The sequence below is a fragment of the Aulostomus chinensis genome, chromosome 5 (assembly GCF_037954235.1).
Source record: "Aulostomus chinensis isolate RoL2024-O1b breed Wild chromosome 5, RoL_Achi_v1.0, whole genome shotgun sequence".
Classification (NCBI taxonomy): domain Eukaryota; kingdom Metazoa; phylum Chordata; class Actinopteri; order Syngnathiformes; family Aulostomidae; genus Aulostomus; species Aulostomus chinensis.
Window position 1 is genome coordinate 19,440,050 of NC_141324.1, and position 23,436 is coordinate 19,463,485.

The window sequence follows — 23,436 nt, forward strand, 5'->3', positions numbered from 1 at the left end:
AACCTGCGTCTGGAATGATTAATGGTGCAGTGAGTTTGTTCAGTCCAATACACATCTATCTCGGGTGCGTTGGAGGTCTGCACCCATTCACACTCCGAAACCCCTCCATCTTCTGACTAGGAGACTACTTCAGAGTCCAGGAGAGTGCGAGGCTGAGTAATGGCCTGAGTATTTGAGTGTGTGGGAAGGATTATGCCTACGGACGTATTTGCCCTTTTTGAAAAGTTATCTTTTTCAGATTGTGAAGGGATTTGTCCATATGGATGGCTGTGTGTGACAGAGCTGAGGTCCTGATAGAGGTAGAGATTGAGAGTGAGGCCACTCATGTTAATGAGGTTATTATTTAGTTATCATTGATTAAAATGTTTCCCCAGGGCTGGCACACCCATAAAATTCATGAGAAAAAAAAATTGAATCACTGATGTGATTAAGAGATGCCCACTCATGACCTCTTAACTGTGAAGTTCAGAAAAGTCAATGCCTAATTTCATTATGTACAAATCAGGGAAATCCTAACATCTCTTCAGATACAGAAGGTTTAGAATGCTAGATTCTGATTCTGAACAAAGTCGATGTTACCTATTTGGGACCAGCGTGTATTTATCTTTGGCCTTCCAACAGCGGTGATTAATGGCATCATTAAAATCACATACCTGCAGCCCCTATAGAAAATGAGCATCAGCAGCTAATGGTGGTGTTTTGAAAAGCCATGAAATCATTACTGGCTACAACTTTAATTTTGGCCCAGAACGCGGCTGCACCCACAGCACTAACGGTAACTAAACATAACTGTCAGCATTAAGTTTTATTCTGCACCCATAAAAAATACGACACCCTCCTTTCCTGAGATTATCTCTGCTGCTGCACTTTTAGAAATAGCCACCTGTGGCCATTTGTTTTGGTATATTCAATGGGGTAGAACTAAAAACACATTTGTCTTTGTAAAACAAACATTCATCAACACACGTGAAGGCAACTTATCAAACACTTCACAATAATGCTTGTGATATATGTATGAATGGGGATGATAGAGAAGCATGTGTCTCTTTTTGGGCAGAGGGCCCTTCAGTCCAAAGCAACAGATATTATCTATCTGAACAGCATCACATAATTCTCTGGCACTCAAGTTAAAACCTCTACAATAGTAAAGCCTTTGGAACTTGCTTTCATTTCCTGGTTACAAGACAGGCTGATAGGGCATGAGCAGCTCTTTTTTGTGCACCTCCTCTGATCCTTGGCCAACGACATTGTTGACTTATGAGCACATGGTCATTCTAATTAATCGCAGATGACTGCACGACTCGTCCTGTGGAATGGTTTCAACGGCACTCTACAGCTCAAACAGATGCTTCCTGTCTTCCAAAACACTGAAATAGTTGCGTCCCCTTTTGGATGATATGGCAATAACCTCACAATCACAAGACATGCTCACTGAAATCTACTTTATGAGGAGCTGTTTTGCATCTGCTCTTGTTACTCACTGACCGTGCTGAGTATATGTTTGTGCTCCTAGTAAATTGACACATTAAGTTTTAATTAGCAAACATCCATCCAGTCTCACGGAACACCTGCTACAATTTAGGGAACTAGTCATCTGTGAATGTGCAGTGTGCCTAATAGGCGTAAGTTGATTGATGCAAGGGTAGACTTGATCATTCAACCTTTCCACTGCAGCAACATCAGTCAGACAATCAGCAAACAAGTCATAAATGTTATAGAACTGAAGTGTATTTACCTGCTGCTTGAGGGGCTTCAGCTGGACTTGGGTTACCCATTGCTGCTGAGTGGTGTCATCACTGGCCTTGATCAGCAATAGTGACGTTCCAAGCCCAGACAGCTCAAGACTCCTGGTAGCGTAAACTACTCCATCTGCCTCTATCCGGAAGTCAGATGGGTTGCTGCTTTCAAACCGCACCAGACCACCTCGGCCACAGTCAACAAACGTCACTGTAGGAGACAGATTCAAATGAAAAATTAGCCCAACTGTAATAAAGAAGCCTAAAAAAGATATAGACAAATAATGTGGAAGACACACAGACAGACAGAGGGTCCACAAAGGTTTTCTGATGCTCCCTCTCGCTCATACATTATTCACTTCAAGCTGTGCCCCAGAGGCATTGCTCAAAACAGGTGCAGTGGAGGAGACTTAGAAGAGGAGAAAACTAAAGAAAATGGAAGAGAGCTCCTTAAGGGCTATTAAAGAAAAATCCAAACAAAAGAAAACTTTCGAGTTACAATCTGATGTGTAAATTAGTGTGAAAAATGTCCGCTTGTGTTTGGGTTTACTAAAAAAGTATTAGGACATAGCTAGAATTTAACTTGCATGTGAATTTGATCTAAGGCCATGGCATGCTGGCTTTGTTCCCATGACATACAGGGATGCCTTCCATGGATAGCTACCAATCCTCCTCAAGAGACACAAGTAAGTGTGTGTGATGTTTATTTCATCGGCACATATACAGAGAAAACACTGAAACTCACATGTGCATCAAAATGCTGCAGACAGGTGGCTCATGGGAGCTTGAGTTCCACAGGTGCCTCAGTGGCAGTACAACAATACCATGTTACAAGTGAGTGACAGTGCAGCATAGCCCATGTCTCTCGCTCTCTCGCGCGCGCGCACACACGCGCACACACACACACACACACACACGCACACACACACACACACACACGCACACACACAGACACACACACACACACACACACACACACACGAGCTTCTTCGTATGATCCTTTTGCGTTGATATGTGTCCCTGGCAGGCTCCCCTCATGTTTATAGCACACAAAATGGCATAAAGGGAAAGATAAAAATTCCTCCCGGCCAGAGATCACAACATTACTATATATCGTCTGTTGTAGCAGCTCTGCTTGTGCTGCTTTGAATTATTAAAGCAGATATGGAATTACTTAACAAAAGCCTTGAAGCAGGGTACCTAATCTTCCTTTGTGCTGCTACCTTAGGGACCCAGGAATGTCTTCAGAGTATCATTTGCACTCATAGTGCATGAGGTTCCTCTGGGCATGAAGATGTAGTAGATCGGTTTGGGGTCTAAAGGAAATCATAAGTTTAACCCCCTGGCTGCATCACCTAAACACTTGCAATCAATTCTGCCAAAATGCACCACACCCTATTACTAATAAATCTCTTGGTGATAACAGAGTTGAATTTATTGCGGTTTCCTGCTTGCAACGGGAGACAGTTTTAGGTAGTTGGCCTTGGTCCTGGCACTGACTATGTGCAATGTTTCTGCAGTAAGCTACAGAGCAACAGGAAATGCTGGGAAAACCTTCCTTCAAAAACCTATTATTGTTAAGGGCGTGCAGAGAGAGAAATGTACACGTGAATATTTGGGCTGGTCACTTATGCAAATTGAAATGTTTTTAAACAATGTGAAGTGAAAGAGAAGATTTTAAAAAATGTGAACTAGAAACTGGCTCGCAGGCCTTGCACAATGTTCAGCCTGAAGAATGTAAATGCAATTTTGTTGTACTTGATCAAAAGTCAGACATTGGTCTATCCACTTTTTCAGCAAGTCAAAAGTTTGGTTTTTCTGCCTTTCTGCTCAAACCTTACAATTGCTTGCAAGCTAGGCTAAGCATCACTTTTAACTTTCTAGGTCACTTTGTATTCGACTGGACTGAAATGAAAAACGATCAGACGAGCTGTCAGTCACCTGAATACTTCTGATTATCAGTATTTGTCATCATCAATAAATCCATGTGTCTTTAACTCCCAAATTTTTGATTGACACCACAGCCTCCTTCTTCTCAAGGCTGCTTATCTTTTTTGGTCTACTGGCACATTTGCAAATATGTAATTAAGCTTAGTGAATGTGTTTTAGTGAATGTGCTTAGTGACGCACTTGACAGCGGTGTTCCCCTGTCAGTTTTGTTGGCCCAAGTCTCATGTTGAGCGAGGCTCAAGCTCTTAAACACCGTCTAAAGTTTGGCCATCAGGACACCTCTGAGAGGCTCTTCAACAGTCAGTCCCAGCAATAATCACTAGACAAACTCCCGGCAGGCATGATGATTCCCAGTGATAATGGAGGAGGATATCCAGCATGTATCTATTCATTTATTGAACATACTCTTGTGATTTATAAAACCACACATCCTAAAACCAGTCTGCAACAATGTATTTATATCGGAATGCATTGGCTCCCCAAGGTACAGGGCAAAAAAGATCTTGGCTGCCACACCCTATCAGACATGTCGTCATGGGCGCAATGATAAAGGCCTTTGGTGTGGAAAGAAATGCCGATGCAGCAGGGGGGTTGGGGTTAAAAAAGAGATGGGGGACAAACAGGCCTGTCAGCAGAAAGGCCTGTCCAACTAATGCCTTCCACTGCGGCCCAAAATTACATCCAACTCAATGATCCTATTCACAACTCAGATGCCCCCCCCAATGACAAGCAACACAAAAACCCTGGCCAACCTCCCAAGTGCCAGAGTGCCTCTCTATTGTCTGCTCTATCACATGAAAACTCAGACAGACGCAAATAGTTTGAGAGAGATAGCGAGAGGCAGAGAGAGATTCATTTAATTTGGAAGGTGGAGTACAGATGCCGCGACTGCACATGAGGCAAAGAAAATGTTCTACAATCTCCAATTTTATGCCTGCCTGCCAAATACACTGACTTCAAGTGAGAAGGCTAGAAGTCCCATTAATGTGCTGCAAATGTGGCAAGAGAGAAACCTCTGATGTGAGATCATTCCAATACAATATACTTCATTTCTAGGAAGTGAGGTCAGTGACAGTTGAGAAATTCTGTGCAAAGGTGTTTCATCAGTAGCCACAGATAAATGCAGACACAGACAAATACCCCTGCGGCAATCCCACCTACCCCCGCCCTGGCAAATGGTACAACACCCCGGGCAAAATGCATTATTCGCAAATGAATGTAACCAGGTTTAGTAGGGTGCCTGCACTGGCAATGATACAATGCAATATGAAGCAGAGGCTGCCACTGAATGTGCTGCGTGAGACATCCATGCCAGCAGCACCACTGTTTATAAGATCCTGTTAAGCCCTGGTGAAGCTCACACTTCAATTCAAACTGCTGTCATACGAAATTCTAATTCCCTTCAATTGTGGAGATTTCACTTAAGACTATTTTGTCACATCAATAAAATATCTTTAACAGCAAGTTATTTAATTGTCCACTTGTGTAAACTGCTAAACACACAATATTGTAATGTTGTTCTTTCCCCTGTGAAATGCATATTCTAGAGTTTTGGGGCTGAAAAGTAAACACAATGCCATATATATTAGACCCATGCTCTATTAAAGAAATGGACATAGTTAGATGTGAAGTTGTCAATCTGCATTATTTCAAATAACCAGCAGGAGGTGACTCAAGTAGTTGCAGAAATAAGTTCAAAGTGTATGAAAAAATGACCCACATTTTCAGATTTATTACCTCATTGAACACGCTCCTTATGTATTTATGACCCTAACTTCAAAAGTTCTTGAACAAAGCATCACGTAAATTTAGTACATTTATTACTATGGCTATTTTGTATAACTGTGTCAACAAAAATGGCAAGAAAGTTTGTCAACACCAATTTTTCTTCCATCATAAAGAGGACAGAGCACAAAACGGCTCCTTGAAAATGAAGACTGTGATGAAATGCATGTTTGATTTCATTGAAGAGACATTGAAGAGATATGACTTTTAGAGGTGGGCTAATGGGACATTACAAATACATTCAAGTACAGCTACGGGTCTGTTGGTGGACGTATGCAACGCACTTATTAGCTTAATTAAATGAAAAACCAATTAATAAGGAGTCCGAGCAGACTTTTTCTAAACTGTAATCAATTGTGTCAAAGACCAAGTCAATCAATTTGTTTGGAGAAAGTCATTACTCTTATACTGAAATGCCCAGCACTGGTTGACATACAGTCATGGCACTTCACATGATGCCATTTTCAGCTACAAAACTGAATCAAAAACATTTGTAAATATATGTTTATTCAAAGGGAATTGAGATGGAGATATGAAACTTCCATAAATTTCTGTATTCAGAAAACAGGGTCTTCCTCAGAGAAAGTAAACTGCTTGTAGCTGAAGCTTGGATCTGGAAGTGATGATATTTCCTTTTGCCAGACTAAGCCCTTGAAGGCATTTCACTGATGCACTCAACTTCAAACACGCAAAGCATCCCATGCATTTATAGCTGTGCTTAAAATATGTAAGGGATTTACATGAAAAAAACAACATGCAGTGTTTGTACTCTGTTCAGTGTCTCTAGCAATTAAGAAAACTAAAGAGGAATTGCATTAGAGCACATCCACATTTAACAAGTAGCAGGCTCATTTTACCAGCTTGATTGCAGTGACCCCCAGCACTGGGTTTGTGTAGTTTATGCATATTGTTGAATCCATTTCCCTCCTCCCAAAACTGCTGCCTCATTCTGATGAAGAGGCTCACACAAGCATACTAAAGCACATTGATACCACCTTCTCTTATCATAAACACCCACCTTGGAAAACACACTGAGAAACATAAATACCATGAACATCTTAGTGGCTATACCTGCTTGCTCAACAGAGATTTCTAGGGTGCTGCCTTGATCAAGGAAATTGTCCCTTAGGGGAGGGAAACACATTTCAACCATTGTGGCATTTTTTACACTTGAATTCATGTCATATTAGCACATGGTAATTAGCTATCAGAAAGTATAGTACGCCTGTTTGATAATTATAGTATTCAAACAGACAAGTTCTAGGTCAACCAGGCCCACAGTCACTTCCAGAGTTCCTTCTTCTTGTTTCTACTGGGTAAACCACAAGGAATCAGCCTCTACACCAGGGAGTCGATTGCTTATACATGAACTGCATTCTTGGCAGATACCTGTAGATTCTGGCTGAGGCAAAAAGGTAACCTAACTGATCCAGCTGCTGTGATCTTCCTTAACTGACATTAACCAGAGTCTCAGAGTAAATCAGGGACTCTGAGAGTCTCAGACTTCCTGAGCTAAAACAGGTTTATCTTCAAAGAATACATATATGATGACAGTGAGCTGCTTTTAAATAAGTAATACTGAGCTTTTGAAAAAAATTGATGATCTCCATGGGTTAGCAGTGGAGGAGAAGCACGGGGGGATGTTGCAATTATTCTCAGATCTCTGTTGGGTAAATGAAATGATTCTATGTTTTCTAGTACAATGACAGCCAAGCATTGTGTGGATTACTGTGTCACTGGAGCCAAGAGCTGATAAGGCTAAGCTACATCCTTCTGCAGTTATCAGCGCATAGCTACAGGGATTTTGTTCTGTGAGTTATTGAGACGAGCGGCTTGATGCTTTAGTGGGGTATTAAACTGACCATATTACCAGGATGTCAAACACTCTTACTCTTTATGATGCCTTTCAGCAAAGCTATGTTAACCCTGAAAATGTGCACAGGTAAAGCTGATTTTAAAGCGTGACATTAATATGCTAATAAATCAAACTGCTAAAAAGGTGGAAGCCGATATCCAGATATTTATTCACAAACTGCAGTGGAAAAAAAAAGGTCTATGCTTTCTCCTTCATTTTCAAAGGCTGATAATTGATGTGTTTGAAGGAACGAAAGAAGAAGCAACTCTGTAATGCCAACATTGCCCCTGTCTTTAGGTCTAAAAACTTACCCCACAACATTCAGTTGGCAGAATCGCTGAGATGTAAATCAAAGTAGCATGCAATGAGGTGGTGAACTTTATGTTCATAACAGCTTTTCTTTGACCCTATCCTCACCTCACATTAAGGTCACAGGCTTTTAATTGCTCTCTATACCCTAATTCACCTTGTAACGGCTTGCGTCGGTCACTTTGTCAGCCTACAAAGGCATTAATGAATACCAGGAGAGAAGCAGTGAGCGATGGAGATGACAAGAGTAGGTACAGTTGAGGTAATGAAAGCCACAGAGGCTTGCTGAGAAGCCTTTCGGATATCAGATTCTGAATAATACACCAATTCAGTTGTCAATGTGCATCCATTTTTATTGTTTCGAAACCAGAAATGGGATTCTCTGGTGACCATACACTGCAGTGATACACATAAGAAATTCTCTGTTGCACCATGCATCCATCTCTGCTGTGCCATGGAGCTGTCACAGCACTACTACATCCAGTGCATTTCCAACGTCAGAGACTGTAACCAATTCTCGGAAGCTTTTAAATATTAAGCATTAGATATTGGTTGCTTTCATGAATTATGCATCTACTGTGATTAAGACAGAGGCGCAACTTAAAAGTAAGAGCTTTGGTATTATGCATAGATTCATTCAGACACCAATTTTCACTGAAAAAAAGCACATGCATTCAGTCACTTCCATATGTTTCTATATATCAGTATGAACACAGGAATGTGCACACAATTCTATACAAGCAGTCATACATGTTAATTTAGTTTAAATGTATTTTGTGGTTAATGTTAAAATTTAGTTCAATAAATTACAAGCATGAGAAGAAAAGAGCTGATGACAATGAAACCCTATACGGTTCCAGGCTGCGCTGATACTCTCTGCAGAGGCTGATCACGAGGGCCGGGCCCTAAAACTGCCTGAGTGCAACCTGTAAAACGACATTATTCGGTCCTTTTGATCTCAAAAGCACAGACTCAAAGCTATTTAGTTATACCCCTTGATCATTTCTGTCAAAATACTAACGTTAAATCAAAGAGACAAAGAAGGAGGCCAGTGATGAAGTAACCTTTGCTGGCATGTTCATGGGGTCTTTGTAAGACTTTTTAATCACCCCACTAGAATACTTCCTGTCTCCAATTTATTGCTAAGAGAAGAAACCCAAGAATATAACCAGAACTCTACCAATCATCGTTCCACAGGGACAATCATTATCCAGGGGGTTTCTGATGGAAAAATAGAATATGTGACTTATGCAGCAATGTCAGTTTCTCATTCTGCTTTTACCATTTTGAAAATAATAGAGTTAAATCATACCTAGTTAGGCTATGTTCTCAAGCCTGACTGCCTCCAGCAGCAGTATACTATCTGTCAAGCACTTTTGGCCTATTCAGTAGCTCAGTATCTCTTGCATATTAACTAAGGGGAAAATGCATCTTTATGGAAATTAAAATTTGGTTTGAGTCCAAGTGTTATTACTGCTGAAAACACACTTTTGTGTTCAGGACATCTTGCTATTTGTGGTACACTACTGTTAATAAATGTCCAAACTGGAAATATACGGTAACAAATAAATTCCTGTCAATGTAAATATATCCCATTAGTGAGAGAATAAATTAAAAAAATGAAAACTTGTTTTTACTTGCTTGAGTGGTTGTCTTCTGTCAGCAACTGAAAGCATGACAGATTTTGGATAGATTTTTCAGAATATTTTATGTTACATTTCAGATACAAGCTTAACACAAGTTTCCAGTAAATATGGGGGTGAAACTTAGATTGATACATGGGGTCATGATGGGTTAGTGGTTGGCAATTCTTTCTTACAGCAGGAAGGTCCTGGGTTTAAGTCCTGGCTGCCCCAGTTCCTTTCTAAGTAGTCTGCACGTGCTCCCTGTCTATGCGTGGGTTTCTGCTGGTTGCTTTTGTTTCCTCCCAGCATCAACGACATCCATGTGAGGGCTTTACTACTGTTTATGCCACTGACTAAGACAAGGCTAGAAAGATCTGCACTGTGAATTTCCTCTCCTCTGTAAAGAATGGGTACAATGTAGGGGTTGGTTTAACTGTATTCGATACAATTAAGACATAATTTGATCTCTGGATCAAGTTTGTCCATGAGTTACCTTCCAAGACAGAGACAACAAACCATACAGTTAATTAAAATTAGGGTTAGATTTTCACTGAAATGGGAGACTGACCAACAAGGAAGCTGTATGCTATCAGTTCTGATAAGATTAAAAAGGTTGTACATTGTGACATGATGTCAAACCTTCTGTGTAATTTCTTGATATGCCATTCATTTACTGCTCCATGAAAACCCGTCCAGCTACCATGATAGTCATAACATTAGCCCCAAATTTCTTCTATACAGAGGCATAATTATACTTATCCCTTCATGTACTCTTATTGCACATTGATTCTGAACTATTGATACCACCAGTGCTTACTGTGCTCTCACTCTATTCCCTCCAACAAGTTGACATATATACCACTGCAGTCCCATGCCCACATAGCTCCGCCTACTCTAACTCTGTCTTTATCATTCCTCTTCTCACTTGCTTTGTTGTTCATTTGGTAAAAAATGGCAAGTAAAGAGCCTATGCTAACAATTTTGGTGGGTGGAGATAAAGACAGCACCGCTATACTGAAACATTTTGCATTTGAGGCAAAGGAACAAGGAAGGGGAAATGATACACACACGTTCCTATGCAAGGAGTGCTGCAAAACAGTGCTCAGGCAAGGTGCCAATGACACAAAGATAGCAAAGCACTTGAAGAAGCAACATGCTGACTTCTATAAAGAATTTAGAGATTGGTGACAGCTTCCATTTCAACATCACTGAAGCATTAACACAAGATGGCTGAGTAAACGGTTGTTGATACGTGTGTTGTTCTGTTGCTGGCCATTTGTAATTCTTAAAGCCAAGCTAATGCCTCAGAGCCTTCAGGCCTGAGAAATCTCAGACAGTAGAGTCTCAGTTTAGAGAAAAATACTTGACTATAGTCAGAAGTAAAGTTGAATCAAATGTGGTGGTGCATCAAACACAGCACTAAATTCTACTTATAAATGATCAATAATTCTATGTTGTCTCATTTAGTCAATTTCACCTAATGGGAGTGACTGAAAATCTATCATATAGATTTATTTCCAGTCACTCCAACTGGAAATCTATCAAATATTGATACTTTACAAATAATTAAGCAACATTTGAATTTCCAGTGATAAATATAATGATCTTCATTTCTTTACTACACTTAAACATTCATTTACGAGCTTGGCATTGAGTGAACCACACAAATAGCCAACCAGAACTGTCACGATGGAAGGGACATGATGTGATATTCAGGGCAAAGCAACAGAATAATATGAAAAATGTATATACATTACTTCCTGCTATTTGTTTTATGGCATATCTCACACAGTCACAAGTGACTGGAAGTCAGTTGTTGTAGGAACAAAATCTTGCATAAAATGGAACAGTTACTACAAGGCAATATTGGAAGCTAAATGTACTGTATCATCAAAAGGTTTACCTGGATGTTTATTTGATAGTTTTACCGGGTTAGCTTTGGTATGGGTTTGAGTGCTACTTCCTGATGCTGTAACAGAATTTCAGCATTGTTTAGTTTTAAGTTATACCTCTTGTAGTACATTAGGTTAGAATACTACATCAAATTTACAGAAACCTTCTACCTTTGTGCAACCTGTAATGAGACTGATTCTGCCAAAATAAACCAAAACGCTTTGGACCACAGAGTTTGTATGCCTTCATGCAAATTAAATTTCAACAATTCCCTCCGTGATAATGACACAACACTAATTAAGAAGAAAGTGGTAGCCGATGAAAAAAGCAGGGTTTGTGTACTGTCTCTAACTTTACAGGAATAAACCTTGAGCCATTTTTGCAAAGCTCTGTTGTCATTCAAATCCATTCGAATAACTAGTTCAGGTAAAGAGTGAAACGGGCCACTGCATCCAATTACAAACCTAACCACACACACACACAAACATGTCAGTTTCCTCCTCTTTTCTTTCTTTTTAACATGCACACACATACTCACACATATACAGTTTCTATTTATCCCTAAGTGTACTCACAGCACAACAGCACAGCTATTTCAGCCAGATTAGGAAAGTGGAGGATTTTATACATCATAGACCAAAAAGAGAAGAGAAAAGAAAAGAAAAGGATGTGATGCACTGACCCACACTATAAAATGTACAACAAAAGCAGAAATATGAATGGAAATCTGGGACCAGTTCTGGGTCTATTATGTCATGTGTACCATAGTCACAAGTTGATGCTGGATTTTGGAGAACAAAGCTAATGGAATTCCTTCTTCTCTGCCTTTTCCTTTTGGAGAAGCCAGGGCACGAGGAGAAACAAGGAGAAGGCATGTGAATCCTCTTTAGCTGGGAAACAAAGCAGCAGACAAAGGAAGATGAGGCTGACAGCCTCTGGAGAACACCATTATACTGTAAGAGAGGGGCTGCTTCTGAATCTCTCCAAAAAAAGGAAAGATTTACTCTCATTTTCACTCGAAAAGATATACTTATTTTTCCTGTATATGTCTTTGTTGTATACAAACCACTCTACAAATGCACACTGGCAAGGTAATGCTTTGGGGGGGCTTGTGGATTTAAAAAAATGACAAAAAATAAAGAAACAAAGTATGAAATAAACTACAAGAATATGATGTTGACAATGGAAATGAGGCCATTTAAATGCTTCTTTTTCAACCTTAATAAAGCAAATGAGTCACTGTGGTGGGCAGACCATTGCAGTCATAGTTATCAACCATTTACTCACTTCCCCAATGCCACACATCATGAAATACTGGTTAGTCGTTCTCCAAAACCCCTCCATAAGAACAAAAAAAAAAAAAACAAAAGATAGAAAACCCAAGGCTATAGAGAGAGAAACCTGCCTCCAGTGAAAGGTTGAGGAGAAGGAAAAAAAATATGTGTGGGGGGGGGGGGACTGCCTCAAAACAATGACAGCTAGGAAAGAGAAGCTTCTTCAAAGAGGAGGATTAGAGCAGCTGCCAATACATAGGGTGTGTGCATTTGCCATTGCACATTTGAATCAATACATGTCAAATTCTGCTTGAAACACAATTAGCCCTTGCTTGAAGAAAAAAAAAGAAAAATACACAGAAAGAAGATTAAAGACAAGCCCAGTGTTCCTCTCAAAAGCTTTCAAATCCAACACATACACAGCTTTTCAGATGTATGACAGCTTGTTACGTGCCGCTCCAGTCAAAGCAAGAAAACAGGAGAAAGCATATATTAGGAGAAAGCATACATTTATATGAATATACAAATGCTGCATTAAGGTGTCAAATAGGGGTTTCCCTTTATACTGTGTTGGCTCCTGGAAATATCAAGCTTCAACTGAGACTGCATCTCATTGCAAATCTACTTTGACCCGCCTGACCCTCCCCCATCCATAGACTTAACAGAGATCAACCAAGTAAAATAGAAGGGGGGAGGAGGGAGGTTATTCTGTGGCTGAATGGTAGCATAACGTCCTTTTGGCCCACCAAGTCAGAAACATCATTAACACAAGGATGGTTGGATCATATTTTCTAATTGTTTGCATAAACGTGTACTTGCAGTAGACACAGACATCTATAGCTAAATGCTACCAAGTAGGCTGACACAATTACCTAGTAGTTTCTACCTACTGCCATGGTAATAGACGTTTAAGAATTCTGTCCACGTTTATCATAAAGTTAAACAGTATATATGAATAAATAGTACATGTGAATATATAATTACTTCTTCCAACATTGCTGTCTGGTCATTCATAGGGCATCAGTACCATCAGAGTCAAGAGCTCACATTTAACAGACTGCACACACTAGACCAACCCCACATTGTGTTGACATGTTATTCTGTTAGTCTTGAGTTATGAAACACTGTACAAGCTGTCTGTTATGTCGAGGACTGAGTGATGTTACTACATTTTCAAAATTGTAATCGTCTTTTTCTGATCATTAGTGGACAGCAGCAGAGGAGCAAAATGAGGATTTAATGCTTTTTTAATTTTGTTATACAGTTTTTGGTCGAAGAAAAACTTGTTACCATTTGCTACTTAAATGCTTCGGTTTGTGTGTGTGTGTGTGTGTGTGTGCGCACATACAAGTGCATAGGCCATGCAGGTTAGTTTTATTCAATCTCTTTCAAAGTGCTTTCATTGTGTAGTGATATTTTCCATCTATTCTATTCTTTTTAAAGTCAGTTAAGGGTTAATTGCTGGTTGATAAATACATTTAAATGGATATCCCAAAAGAGATATTTATTAATCAAAATTTACAAATACCCGGGATTTAAGAAAAAAGTAGTTCTAGTTGCCTTTGTCGTCATGCTTACATCATCACGATGCTGTAGGAGCCAGTTTATGTAGTGCTGTATGCAAGTCAGGAGAGACTCCGCTGTGTACACAGTTTGGAAATGTGACAAATCTGTGCCCCACACTGTAGGTTTGCCCTTTGGTTAAAATAGAGTGTGCAGATAAAAACATTCTCATACTCTTGTGGCACTGCAACATCACTTATTTTATATCTGGACAAAGTTTCATGCTGCATCTGCAAGAGTTAACTTGCTCACTATGGCCAAAACACACCCGGAAGCTGTCCACATTCTGTGGAGGTACCGTGCCAAAGCCCACCTCTTCCAACCGAGGGGCCAGGAGCGATCAAAGTGGAAGGGCCTACATTCACTTGGTGAAAGGTCACCCTTAATAAAAATTTTGTGTTACTCCACATAACAGAACTTAAAAATTACAAATACTCAAGCAAGATGTTGACAAAGAAAAGCATCTGGAAAATCTTAACATTTGTGAAAGTTATCCCCAAAAAGTTAAGTGCAAGATATGTCAAAGGAAACAGTATATTAACTGCCAGTGAGAGTTCAACTATCTTCCAACTTGACTATAAACTTTGTTTCACTTTATGGCTGATGTTAGTGGGAACTGCAAGCTAACCAAGTACAACAGCCAACTGACACTGCGCTTGCTTATCACAACAAACATGACACTCTATGGCTGTTAAATCCATCAAGAGACAATGGAGCTAAGCCACATAAATGATGCTGATGTCATCAATATCATGGAAGCTCCTTTTCTCGTGTGGGACAGCCCGTGCTGTAAGCTTTTACGCACGTGATCTGATGTTATTGTGTTAGCTGCGTTCTTACTACAACATAATTATTCCCATATCCTTATCCTATACCTTAACCTTAAAATTATGATGATGTAGCATCCATTTCAACATGGTGATGTAAGACAAGGTTGTTAAAAAAACTGGTACGTTGTGTGATACAATCATTTCCTGCAAGTTTCAGAATTCTTATTGATGTCAGTTACGGTTTTTGTCTTCAACGCAGACGTTCAGCCTCTCAAACTCAATGCAGCATCAATTTGTAAGAGAGACACATCTTTATATTAGGGCTGCTCGCTTTCATATGCATGACTTCTTTTTTATTTCTGAGAAGCAATTTAACACAATCCAACCAGCCCAATTGACATACTGCGTTGGAATCTCTTTGTCACATAATGCACATGGCATTATGCAGGATGAAAATTACACTGTGATAATTCAGAAAGTTCTCCATCACAAAAATGCATATTGACTGAAAAATATATAAAGGAATGTCTGCAATCTGCAGCTAAAATCTGGATTAAAATGGTTCTGTTCTGATAGAAGATAACAGGCATTATTTTTTATTTGAGAAGAGTCTGTGTTAAACATCATCAACAGAAATGGATTTGACAGTGCCTCCGCTCTAACAGTTAGCCAGTGCAATAGCAACTTCAGGTGTGAACAATTAGTATTGGCATCGGCCCAACACAAGGAAATGCCTCCTCTAACATGTATTATCTGTGTTAAGGGAGTACTAGAGCATTACCATGTGGGGAGCATGACTGTGTGACTGGACGCTGTGTGAGAGAGAGCCCTCTTACTCCCATGTAATCAGTTGAACTGAGTGGGTTCAGAGAAGGATCTGTGCAGCTGTGCTTTATTACAGACACAATGAGTCCCAGATTAGGGGAAGTGGAAGGAGGGAGGAAGGGAGTACAGAATCATAGGGTAGAAGGAAGGGAGGGGGGCGAAAATGACTCCAAACACATCTGTCCTCAGTTTGTCTGCAGCTATAACACCAAACCGCAAGCATAGCCATGTACAAATCTGTCTCCGCTTGGAAAGGCCGCCTGTGGAAATGTTTCCAGACCTTGGGTTTTTAACGTGAGGACTCATGGGAATAGTCTGTCGCCATGCGGTGCCAACAACGTTTGTCAGGGTCACACGAACATTAACAGTGGTGGCACGGACAAGCAGGTGGCCCAAACATGTGAATCACAGTCGACAGCTTCTGGTGTATTGTGTCGTCTCTGCATGGGTCTCAAAGAAATAGTGGGTTTTTTTTTGTTTTTTGCAGTTTTCTCTTGTCAATTCATTTACTTTAAAATGTCCGAAACCTGCGTGATCTATGATTAAGCAGGGTAATAGTTGTCCAATTATAAAGTGATTTCAGGCCAGACTTGACAGCTCATCCGCATTGCAAACTTAAAAAATTCAAGAAATCATAATACCTCTGTCTAACAAACCCTTGGAGAACTAGAGAGAGAGAGAAACAGGGTGCTGTGTTTGGTCATTCCTGTCCTATCATTCTGCTTCACGGACTCTCAGGCACAAGGCAAAAATGTAAGTTCACAGCATGTTATGCCAACAGAGGCAAGATTCACCAGCAAGACATTTTACTTCCATTAGAGCTTACTGAAAAGCCCTTCTATCTCCCTTAGAACAGCTTACGAATAAGGAGTGATTAAACATCAAACCTAACTGTTTCACCCTAATCCACCACCCAATTCCTGATACGCCTCCCTGTTTGTCTTACTTTCTTTCAAGAGAATAGCATTACATTATTCACAATGAATCCCTAAATAAGATGTTATATGGCAGTGAGACAGTCTTACACAGTTGAAAGGGTTTTCTTGTGCTACAGTTTAAAGAAAATTAAAAACTAGCATAATGATGAAACATATCTCAGTTTTTAGTAAAATGAATTAATGGCAAAGGATAAGCCAGAGTTGGAAGAGTTAATAGAAACGACTGGTCAGCAGGCACACAGGCAGTGTACATTACCACTTCCTCGATGGAAATAGTTGGGGGATTAAATTGTTCCAGGTGGGCCTTATTTTCTTTAAACTCCTCTGCTAGGCCTCCAGGTATAAGAATAGAAATTTCTGGGACTGGAATTGAGCTTATTTTTTTAAGTGTCTGAACAGACCAGGAAGAATGATGGGATTGCATCACTTAGTTCGTGGCTAGTTTTATTACTTACACTGCATCTCATCTAAAGCTGTTCTCTCCACTTAACCACATGCCTCTGATTCACTGGAGGGGGCAGATAGATTGTGTTTTTCAACTCACCTAATCTCATTACTTCCATTGGATGATAAAACCCTGTACTAAAAGTAAGCTCATTATTTATTGTTTTGAACAAAGTGAACTGGTACCAGGTGTGTGAGCAGGATATAGGGATTCAGACGAGCAGTCCAGGGATAGCAATAATAAAAATAATTATAGCAATAATAACATTTTATTTTTTTACTCATATCTTCAGTGGTCAGGTTATGACACAGCTGCTTATTAGCCAATATTATCTCCTCCACTACTCTATTTCCTCCAGGACCACATCAGACAGATCCCCCAATACGCATGGACACTCAAGATGTACAGTCTAATAAGTCATTATATGAATTCAATAATACTTGTCTATAGTCCTGCATGGTTGTTGATGGGAGCAGTAAAACAAACTTTAATATCCTAGTGTGTTAGAAGAGCTTGTGACCAGTGCTGAGGGCAGTTAGGCTGGAACTCACTGTGCATGGACACCTCACTGCTAATGTGGAGTGTAATTCTCATGCTAACACTACATGATATAACATTAGCATGGAAATATTTGAACATTGAGGGGATACGCATAATATTTGGATGACGTAACCATTACACTTGTTGAGCCTTGGTCCCACCCACCTGCTCCTTTGGTTTTCTCTGGATATCGTGAGGCTGACCACTTTAAAAGGTTGTTCATCAACATGTGATTAGTCTTCTCAGGGGCAAATAATTAATCAGAGGAGGTAAGGCTTTGGCAAATCTAGTCAATACAGAGAATATGGCATACATTGCATGCTACAAGATCATGAGACTGTTGGACAGCTGTGTCTGTTGGTGCTGTGGAAGCCTTTCAAGCCTTACAACATATGGTTTGAATCAAATACACCAGAGTCATACTGAGCTTAAAAAAACAAGCAAAGGGCCAATGTATTAGCAAATGTTGGATTAATTGAATCACAAATAAATTGCATTTTGACATGCTGAAATGCTGACACTGTGCTTTTGCGACTACATACGTCAAAGGACAGTTTAAGAGAAAATGGCATTGTACACTCAGCTGTTGTAAATTCAATCGTAAACAGCATTTGACAGTTAAGTTCACTTTAACTGTACAGTCATGTGCATTAGGAATCCAGGATTGTTGATGTTGAAGTGTCAAGACATTATTTTCCACTTATAAAAACATTGTTTGAGGTAAATATTCTTAACAACAAAGGGGGTCTGGATTAAATTAGCTATAATGACCTATTTTTAAGAGCACAATAAATTTCTTTGTTTACAAGGCTTAACATCAATAGGCTACAAGCTGTTAATATTGAAAACAAGCCCCCACCGCCCCCTGTAAATGGAAGGATGTAGTCACAACCAAAAGGGTCCGGTCATGGAGAGGTTTAATTTAAATGGTTGTCTAGCTTATTGAGTTTGAAGGCCATTATTTTCTCAAATGCATTATTCCGTTTCAAGTACATCAATGTGCTGAACAAATCAACATATGAGCAGGGCCCATAAGTGTAAGAAGACAAATCTGTACGGTGAATTTCAGTTGTGCGTCTTCTATAACTTAATTGTTGAACGGGAGACTGCTTGTCTGTCATCCCTAAAAACAAAAACGAAAAAAACAGAAGGCTAGCTTTCAGACTTGGTCTTGGTAAACAGTGGAAAAAAAGTAAAAAAAAAAACAAAAAAACAACAACATATGAGTTGATGTGACTGCCGTTTTGACAGAGGGTTAAGGGGAAATCAAACACCAGTTCAACCTATATCTGTCAATAATCAGAGCACTGTCGGATAAGACCCTATATCCATATTAATCCTAACGCGACCCTTATGCAGACAGGCAGTGTCACCAATCTGATGATGCATGGATTTACTCCCCTAGTGGTTGACAAAGCAAGAATTTATACCACTGGAAATGTATGGAAATTGTAAGCTATTCACAATTGGGAATTATTTGAGCTTTCCTATGCATCACTCTCTGTCCTCACCCCAGACATAATATTCTTAGGTGATACAATGCTTATCTAAAGCAGCTGGAATCCAGAAATAATCTAATAAACTCCTAAACCCCAAAAAACTAAGGATATACTTTTCAGCATCACAGGAAAGGGAAAAAGTATATGTGCCAACGACAACATTCCAGTGCTTGATAACACACTGTTGACAGATGGACCAAACACCAATGTCATTTAACCAGAATATTTAATGGTGCTGGTAAAACCATATGCTTAATTTCTAAATTGTCGGGTACACTGCTCTGGCCTGGAAATCAAATGCTAGCAACATGTCCTTTTATTGTTTCATGGGTTAGGGTCAAATATGACATTAACAAACTTCTTCTGGGCACATTATCATCCTGGGGACCAGGCACTAGCAAAAACAAGTAGAGGTTTTTTTGTGTAATGACAAAATGACAATCACATCTTGATACTGATTATATTGTGATTTTTTTTATTATTATTTATAATTGACAATTTGAAAATTACAAAATTATGGCCCACTCCTGTCAGCCTTTAATCACACTACAGAGGCAAGTGTACCTGTGTTGAACCACTTCTCTCTAAAGTTGACTGAGCAAAAATGAAACCCTTTATGAGCAACAATATGGCCAGGGAAAACTCATTTAGAACTATTTGGAACACTAGTAATTTTCCAGATTGCTTTTTTGGAGAGAAATTGAACTTCTTAGACCAGAAATGGTCAGTTGATACGCTCAGATGCAGTCTGGGAAAGGGTGTTGTCCATGAACCTCAGTGTGTGTTGCTCCATCTTGTATTACACAACCCCCATCCTTTGTGCAAAGAGACAATAACAGCGCTTAGGGAGGGGGAATCGACAGGGCTAACGGGGGGTTGGGTGGGGTGGTATCTGGTTACCATCCCAACCACTGCCATAACAACATATGGAGGAAGCTCAATATCATGACAACAGGTCTGTCTTCCTGTATTTCCACAAATGAAGTTAGGTTGCCTTAGGATACAGATTTTTAAGCAGTGTACATGCACACATTTTGTCAGAGTAAACAGTGTCAAGTCAGCAGCATTGTGGAAGCAAATTAAATTATGCATGTTCACTTACATACAGTGTCCGCTCGAAAAAACAAGTGTTACATTGGCTTTAATGTGTGGAAGCTCACAAATCTGAGCACATACTCAAAATAAACTGTAAATAAAGTGTGTTTATGCAAATATAATTCTATCATCCCTCTCTTCTGTACACTCATTTACATACTGAGGGCGTAAAGGGGTCAAAGATCATTCCCATCACAAATCCCTTTGAGTGAGGACTCACAATGGGTAGGAGCTGAATGCTTTCAGCCTTACGGTGAAGCGGAGAGCAGCTCCTCCCTCTGTGCCCTGCTCATCCATCCCTGTACCCACACTTAGGCTTCATCCAGTGAGTGTACTGATGAAAAGAACCTTAGATAGAGCCTGTAACCTGAAGCGGTCTATCAGTTTTCAATCCAAAGAACAGAGTGCAGATGACAAGAGAAGTGGGAATGGCATAAAGAAGAAAAAAACTTGGGAAACAAAGAGAAAGGGGTGGGAAGAAGCAGAGCTCTGGTAGTAGCTGTTAAATTGTTTCCTGGTCTGTGGTGAAAACCATGGGGCTTCTTTCAGTTGTCACATTAAAAGACCCATCCGTCAGAAACAGAGGTCAGTGTAGTTCCTGTACACTGGAAGAGAGGGGACACTTTCCACTGTGCTGGCCAACACTCCTCAACCCAGCTGGTGTAAAGAAGATTTCCACTGGTACTCATTATGACCGGCATACAAACAAGGCAGTAACATTACACAGAAAACCAATCGGTGAAAATAAAGGCATGATGGGTATGACAGATGATTTCTGCACACTTAACCAAGTGTAGCTAAGCAGAGACTTAACTACCTTTTTATACTGAACATGCATTCAAAGAATGTAGTTCATATAGAATTCCTTCACGCAAATAGACCAGGGTGGCATTATGAAGGAACTGAATTAGATTCATTTTTGAAGGTACTGTTGCTCTTTTCCAGTTGAGACTTGAGCCTCAAAGAGAGTTATTTTGCTAGAGGCCTAATCATTAAGTATGCAGGCTTCTGTCAAAATAACAGCAGATATCATAAAGCGTCTGCAGCTCAAGATATTGTGTTGCATTCCGAGCTCAAAGATTTGGCCAGGAAGGGCATAACATGACAGCTGTAGCGACCCAGGGCACCAGGAGGACTAGGAAGCACAAACATTTGTCTTTCTACCTCACTGGAATCCACATTAGGAGGTCATCAACATTGCAGAAACCCCCAGACATGCCCTCATAGCAGCTGTATAGCATAAGTGTTATTGCCCCTAAACAAAGAAGAGATTGGGTATACAGAGATTGATGGGTGCCACAATGCATACACAATCCTGACACTGACATAGTGTACCTGGAACAAATGAATTATAATTTTACACACAACTCCAGGGGACAAAGTACATAGTTATGTGTAATATATAATAATTGAGTAAGGAGGGATAAGGATGAGAAATGAGACACATGGTAACACAAGAACTCCCATTTGCATCATAAATCAATCAGGATAACATCACCAGGGTCGTGTGATCGTACACTTAATACTGAAATGTTTGATGTTGTCCTTGCATATGTCCAACTCAATCAAGCTATGGTCTCCTGTTCAAGTAGACCAGTGGGAGCCAAGCTTTAAAGATCAATGTAAAACGTGAAACACACCAAACTGAGAGGGAGTGGCACCCAAGGGTTAGATTTAAACACGGACAGACAGCTGGTGCCGTGAGCTATGACAGCAGAGAATTCTTATGGAATTCAATTCCCTTTTTTACGGCTGTGGAATTGTGGGCAAATTGTAGAGCTTCTCTGGTAAGAACATTAAAGGGGTTTTTTATGGGTCTGCTAGCAGAGAGCAGGTCACTTTAATGAGGGACAGTGTCCAGCCAGTGCTCCTCCTCGCTTAAACAAAATGCTGCCTCAAAGCCCACACTGGACCCTCAACCACATCAAGGACATCTGGCCCCTCCATCTACAAACATGGCCCTTAATGGCCAATTACAAAGTCCGGGGCCTGGGAATGTGCTGCGATTTATAGTTCCAGTGTATCCAAACCCAGAATCCTCTGTCTATCATGGCCACATTAGGTTATATGAGACAAGAGGCCCATCAGACCTAATAAGCCTTATCCTTTCCAGAGGATAGACATTAAACTTCCCCCCAACCATACCAGCTCAGACATCAGCTCCCAGTCTAGTAAATTAAACAAATGAATGCTGTCCTCACTATTACAATTAAAGCATAGAATAACATGAAACTATGAAACTCATTAAAGCTCCCTTCCATCTACACTCCAAGCAGAGCCCGGAAAACTCAATTATAAATCATTTATAAAGCAGACATCCAATGTGTGTATTTTATTTCACCCTTTTAATGTCAGGCTGGTGTGTAGCCCTGCTCTATTGCTGTAGCTGAGCACTCTTGAAGGGAGGGCGGGGTACGTTAGGGAGACATTTCAGTTGCCCTTGACAACCCATGTCTTTTGCCAACTTGAGCTCTCTTCATTTAAGTTCCCTCTTCTTTCACTATTCCTCCCTGTTTTTTTTCGGTTGGGGGTCTCGCTTTTATTAAGTCCCCTCCCCCTTTCGTTACAAACACAGCCGTGTTATCCATGTCAAATCCATTGGAGACAGCCTGAGGAAGTCAATATGGAGCCAATAGATTCACTGCATTTACCGTGGAACTCCTGAGGCAAGGAAGGCAAACAACTAAAACCATCATAGGCAGCTCTCAACAACAAAAACATTTTTTTTTTGACCCCATTCCAAAAAAAGAAATGTAACTGCTATCTGTTCACACTTTCACACAGTCAAAATCTGTTGGGGTGTGACTAGCTAATTCACAAACGCTTTCATGCAAACTTGAGGAAAAGAATCGTGTAAGCCCACGATGCAACAATGAAGGGCTGGACATGTTTTCTAAGTATTGCACAGCGCAACTGAAAAAGGGACTTTTGCTTTTTTTTGTTTTTATAATCATTATTATGTGTACTTTATAGAACTGACTGAATTAAGAAAAAACTCGAACCAAGCAGACTGTCAAAATAATCATTGGTGAAGAATTCCATGCCTTCCACTTGAGTATAGTAGCAAAAATGATATGTTTAAGAATTACTTAGAGCAGTGTCAAATATCAGCTCAGTGGAGATCAAGAGAATAGCACAAAATATACAGTAACATGCCTTGTTTTCTGCAGTCTTTTGGAGCAATTAACACCTGCCAACAGCCTTTCACCCTCCTGTCCTGAGCCGCAGGTGTGAGGAGACCAAAGTGTGACCTGATGAAAGACACACTGCCAGTGTAGTGCCAAACAGTCATTTCCCCTCACTGATAGGCCATTCTTTATTTAACATAGCCTAA

At 40.1% G+C, this 23,436-nt stretch overlaps 1 protein-coding gene and 1 long non-coding RNA gene across 3 annotated transcripts in view; one reads left to right on the top strand and one right to left on the bottom strand.

The window, feature by feature from the left end:
- LOC147261623 (uncharacterized) overlaps nucleotides 1-23,436 on the top strand; it is a 204,869-nt gene that overhangs the window by 83,356 nt on the left and 98,077 nt on the right. The gene's annotated exons all lie outside the window — the stretch shown is intronic.
- The window catches only part of cdh2 (cadherin 2, type 1, N-cadherin (neuronal)), a 65,359-nt gene that overhangs the window by 20,644 nt on the left and 21,279 nt on the right, over nucleotides 1-23,436 (bottom strand). For both annotated transcript variants that reach the window (XM_086203743.1, XM_086203744.1), the window contains exon 3: nucleotides 1,736-1,947. In XM_086203743.1, the coding sequence (XP_086059869.1) occupies nucleotides 1,736-1,947 (212 nt within the window). The remainder of the gene's footprint in view (nucleotides 1-1,735; nucleotides 1,948-23,436) is intronic.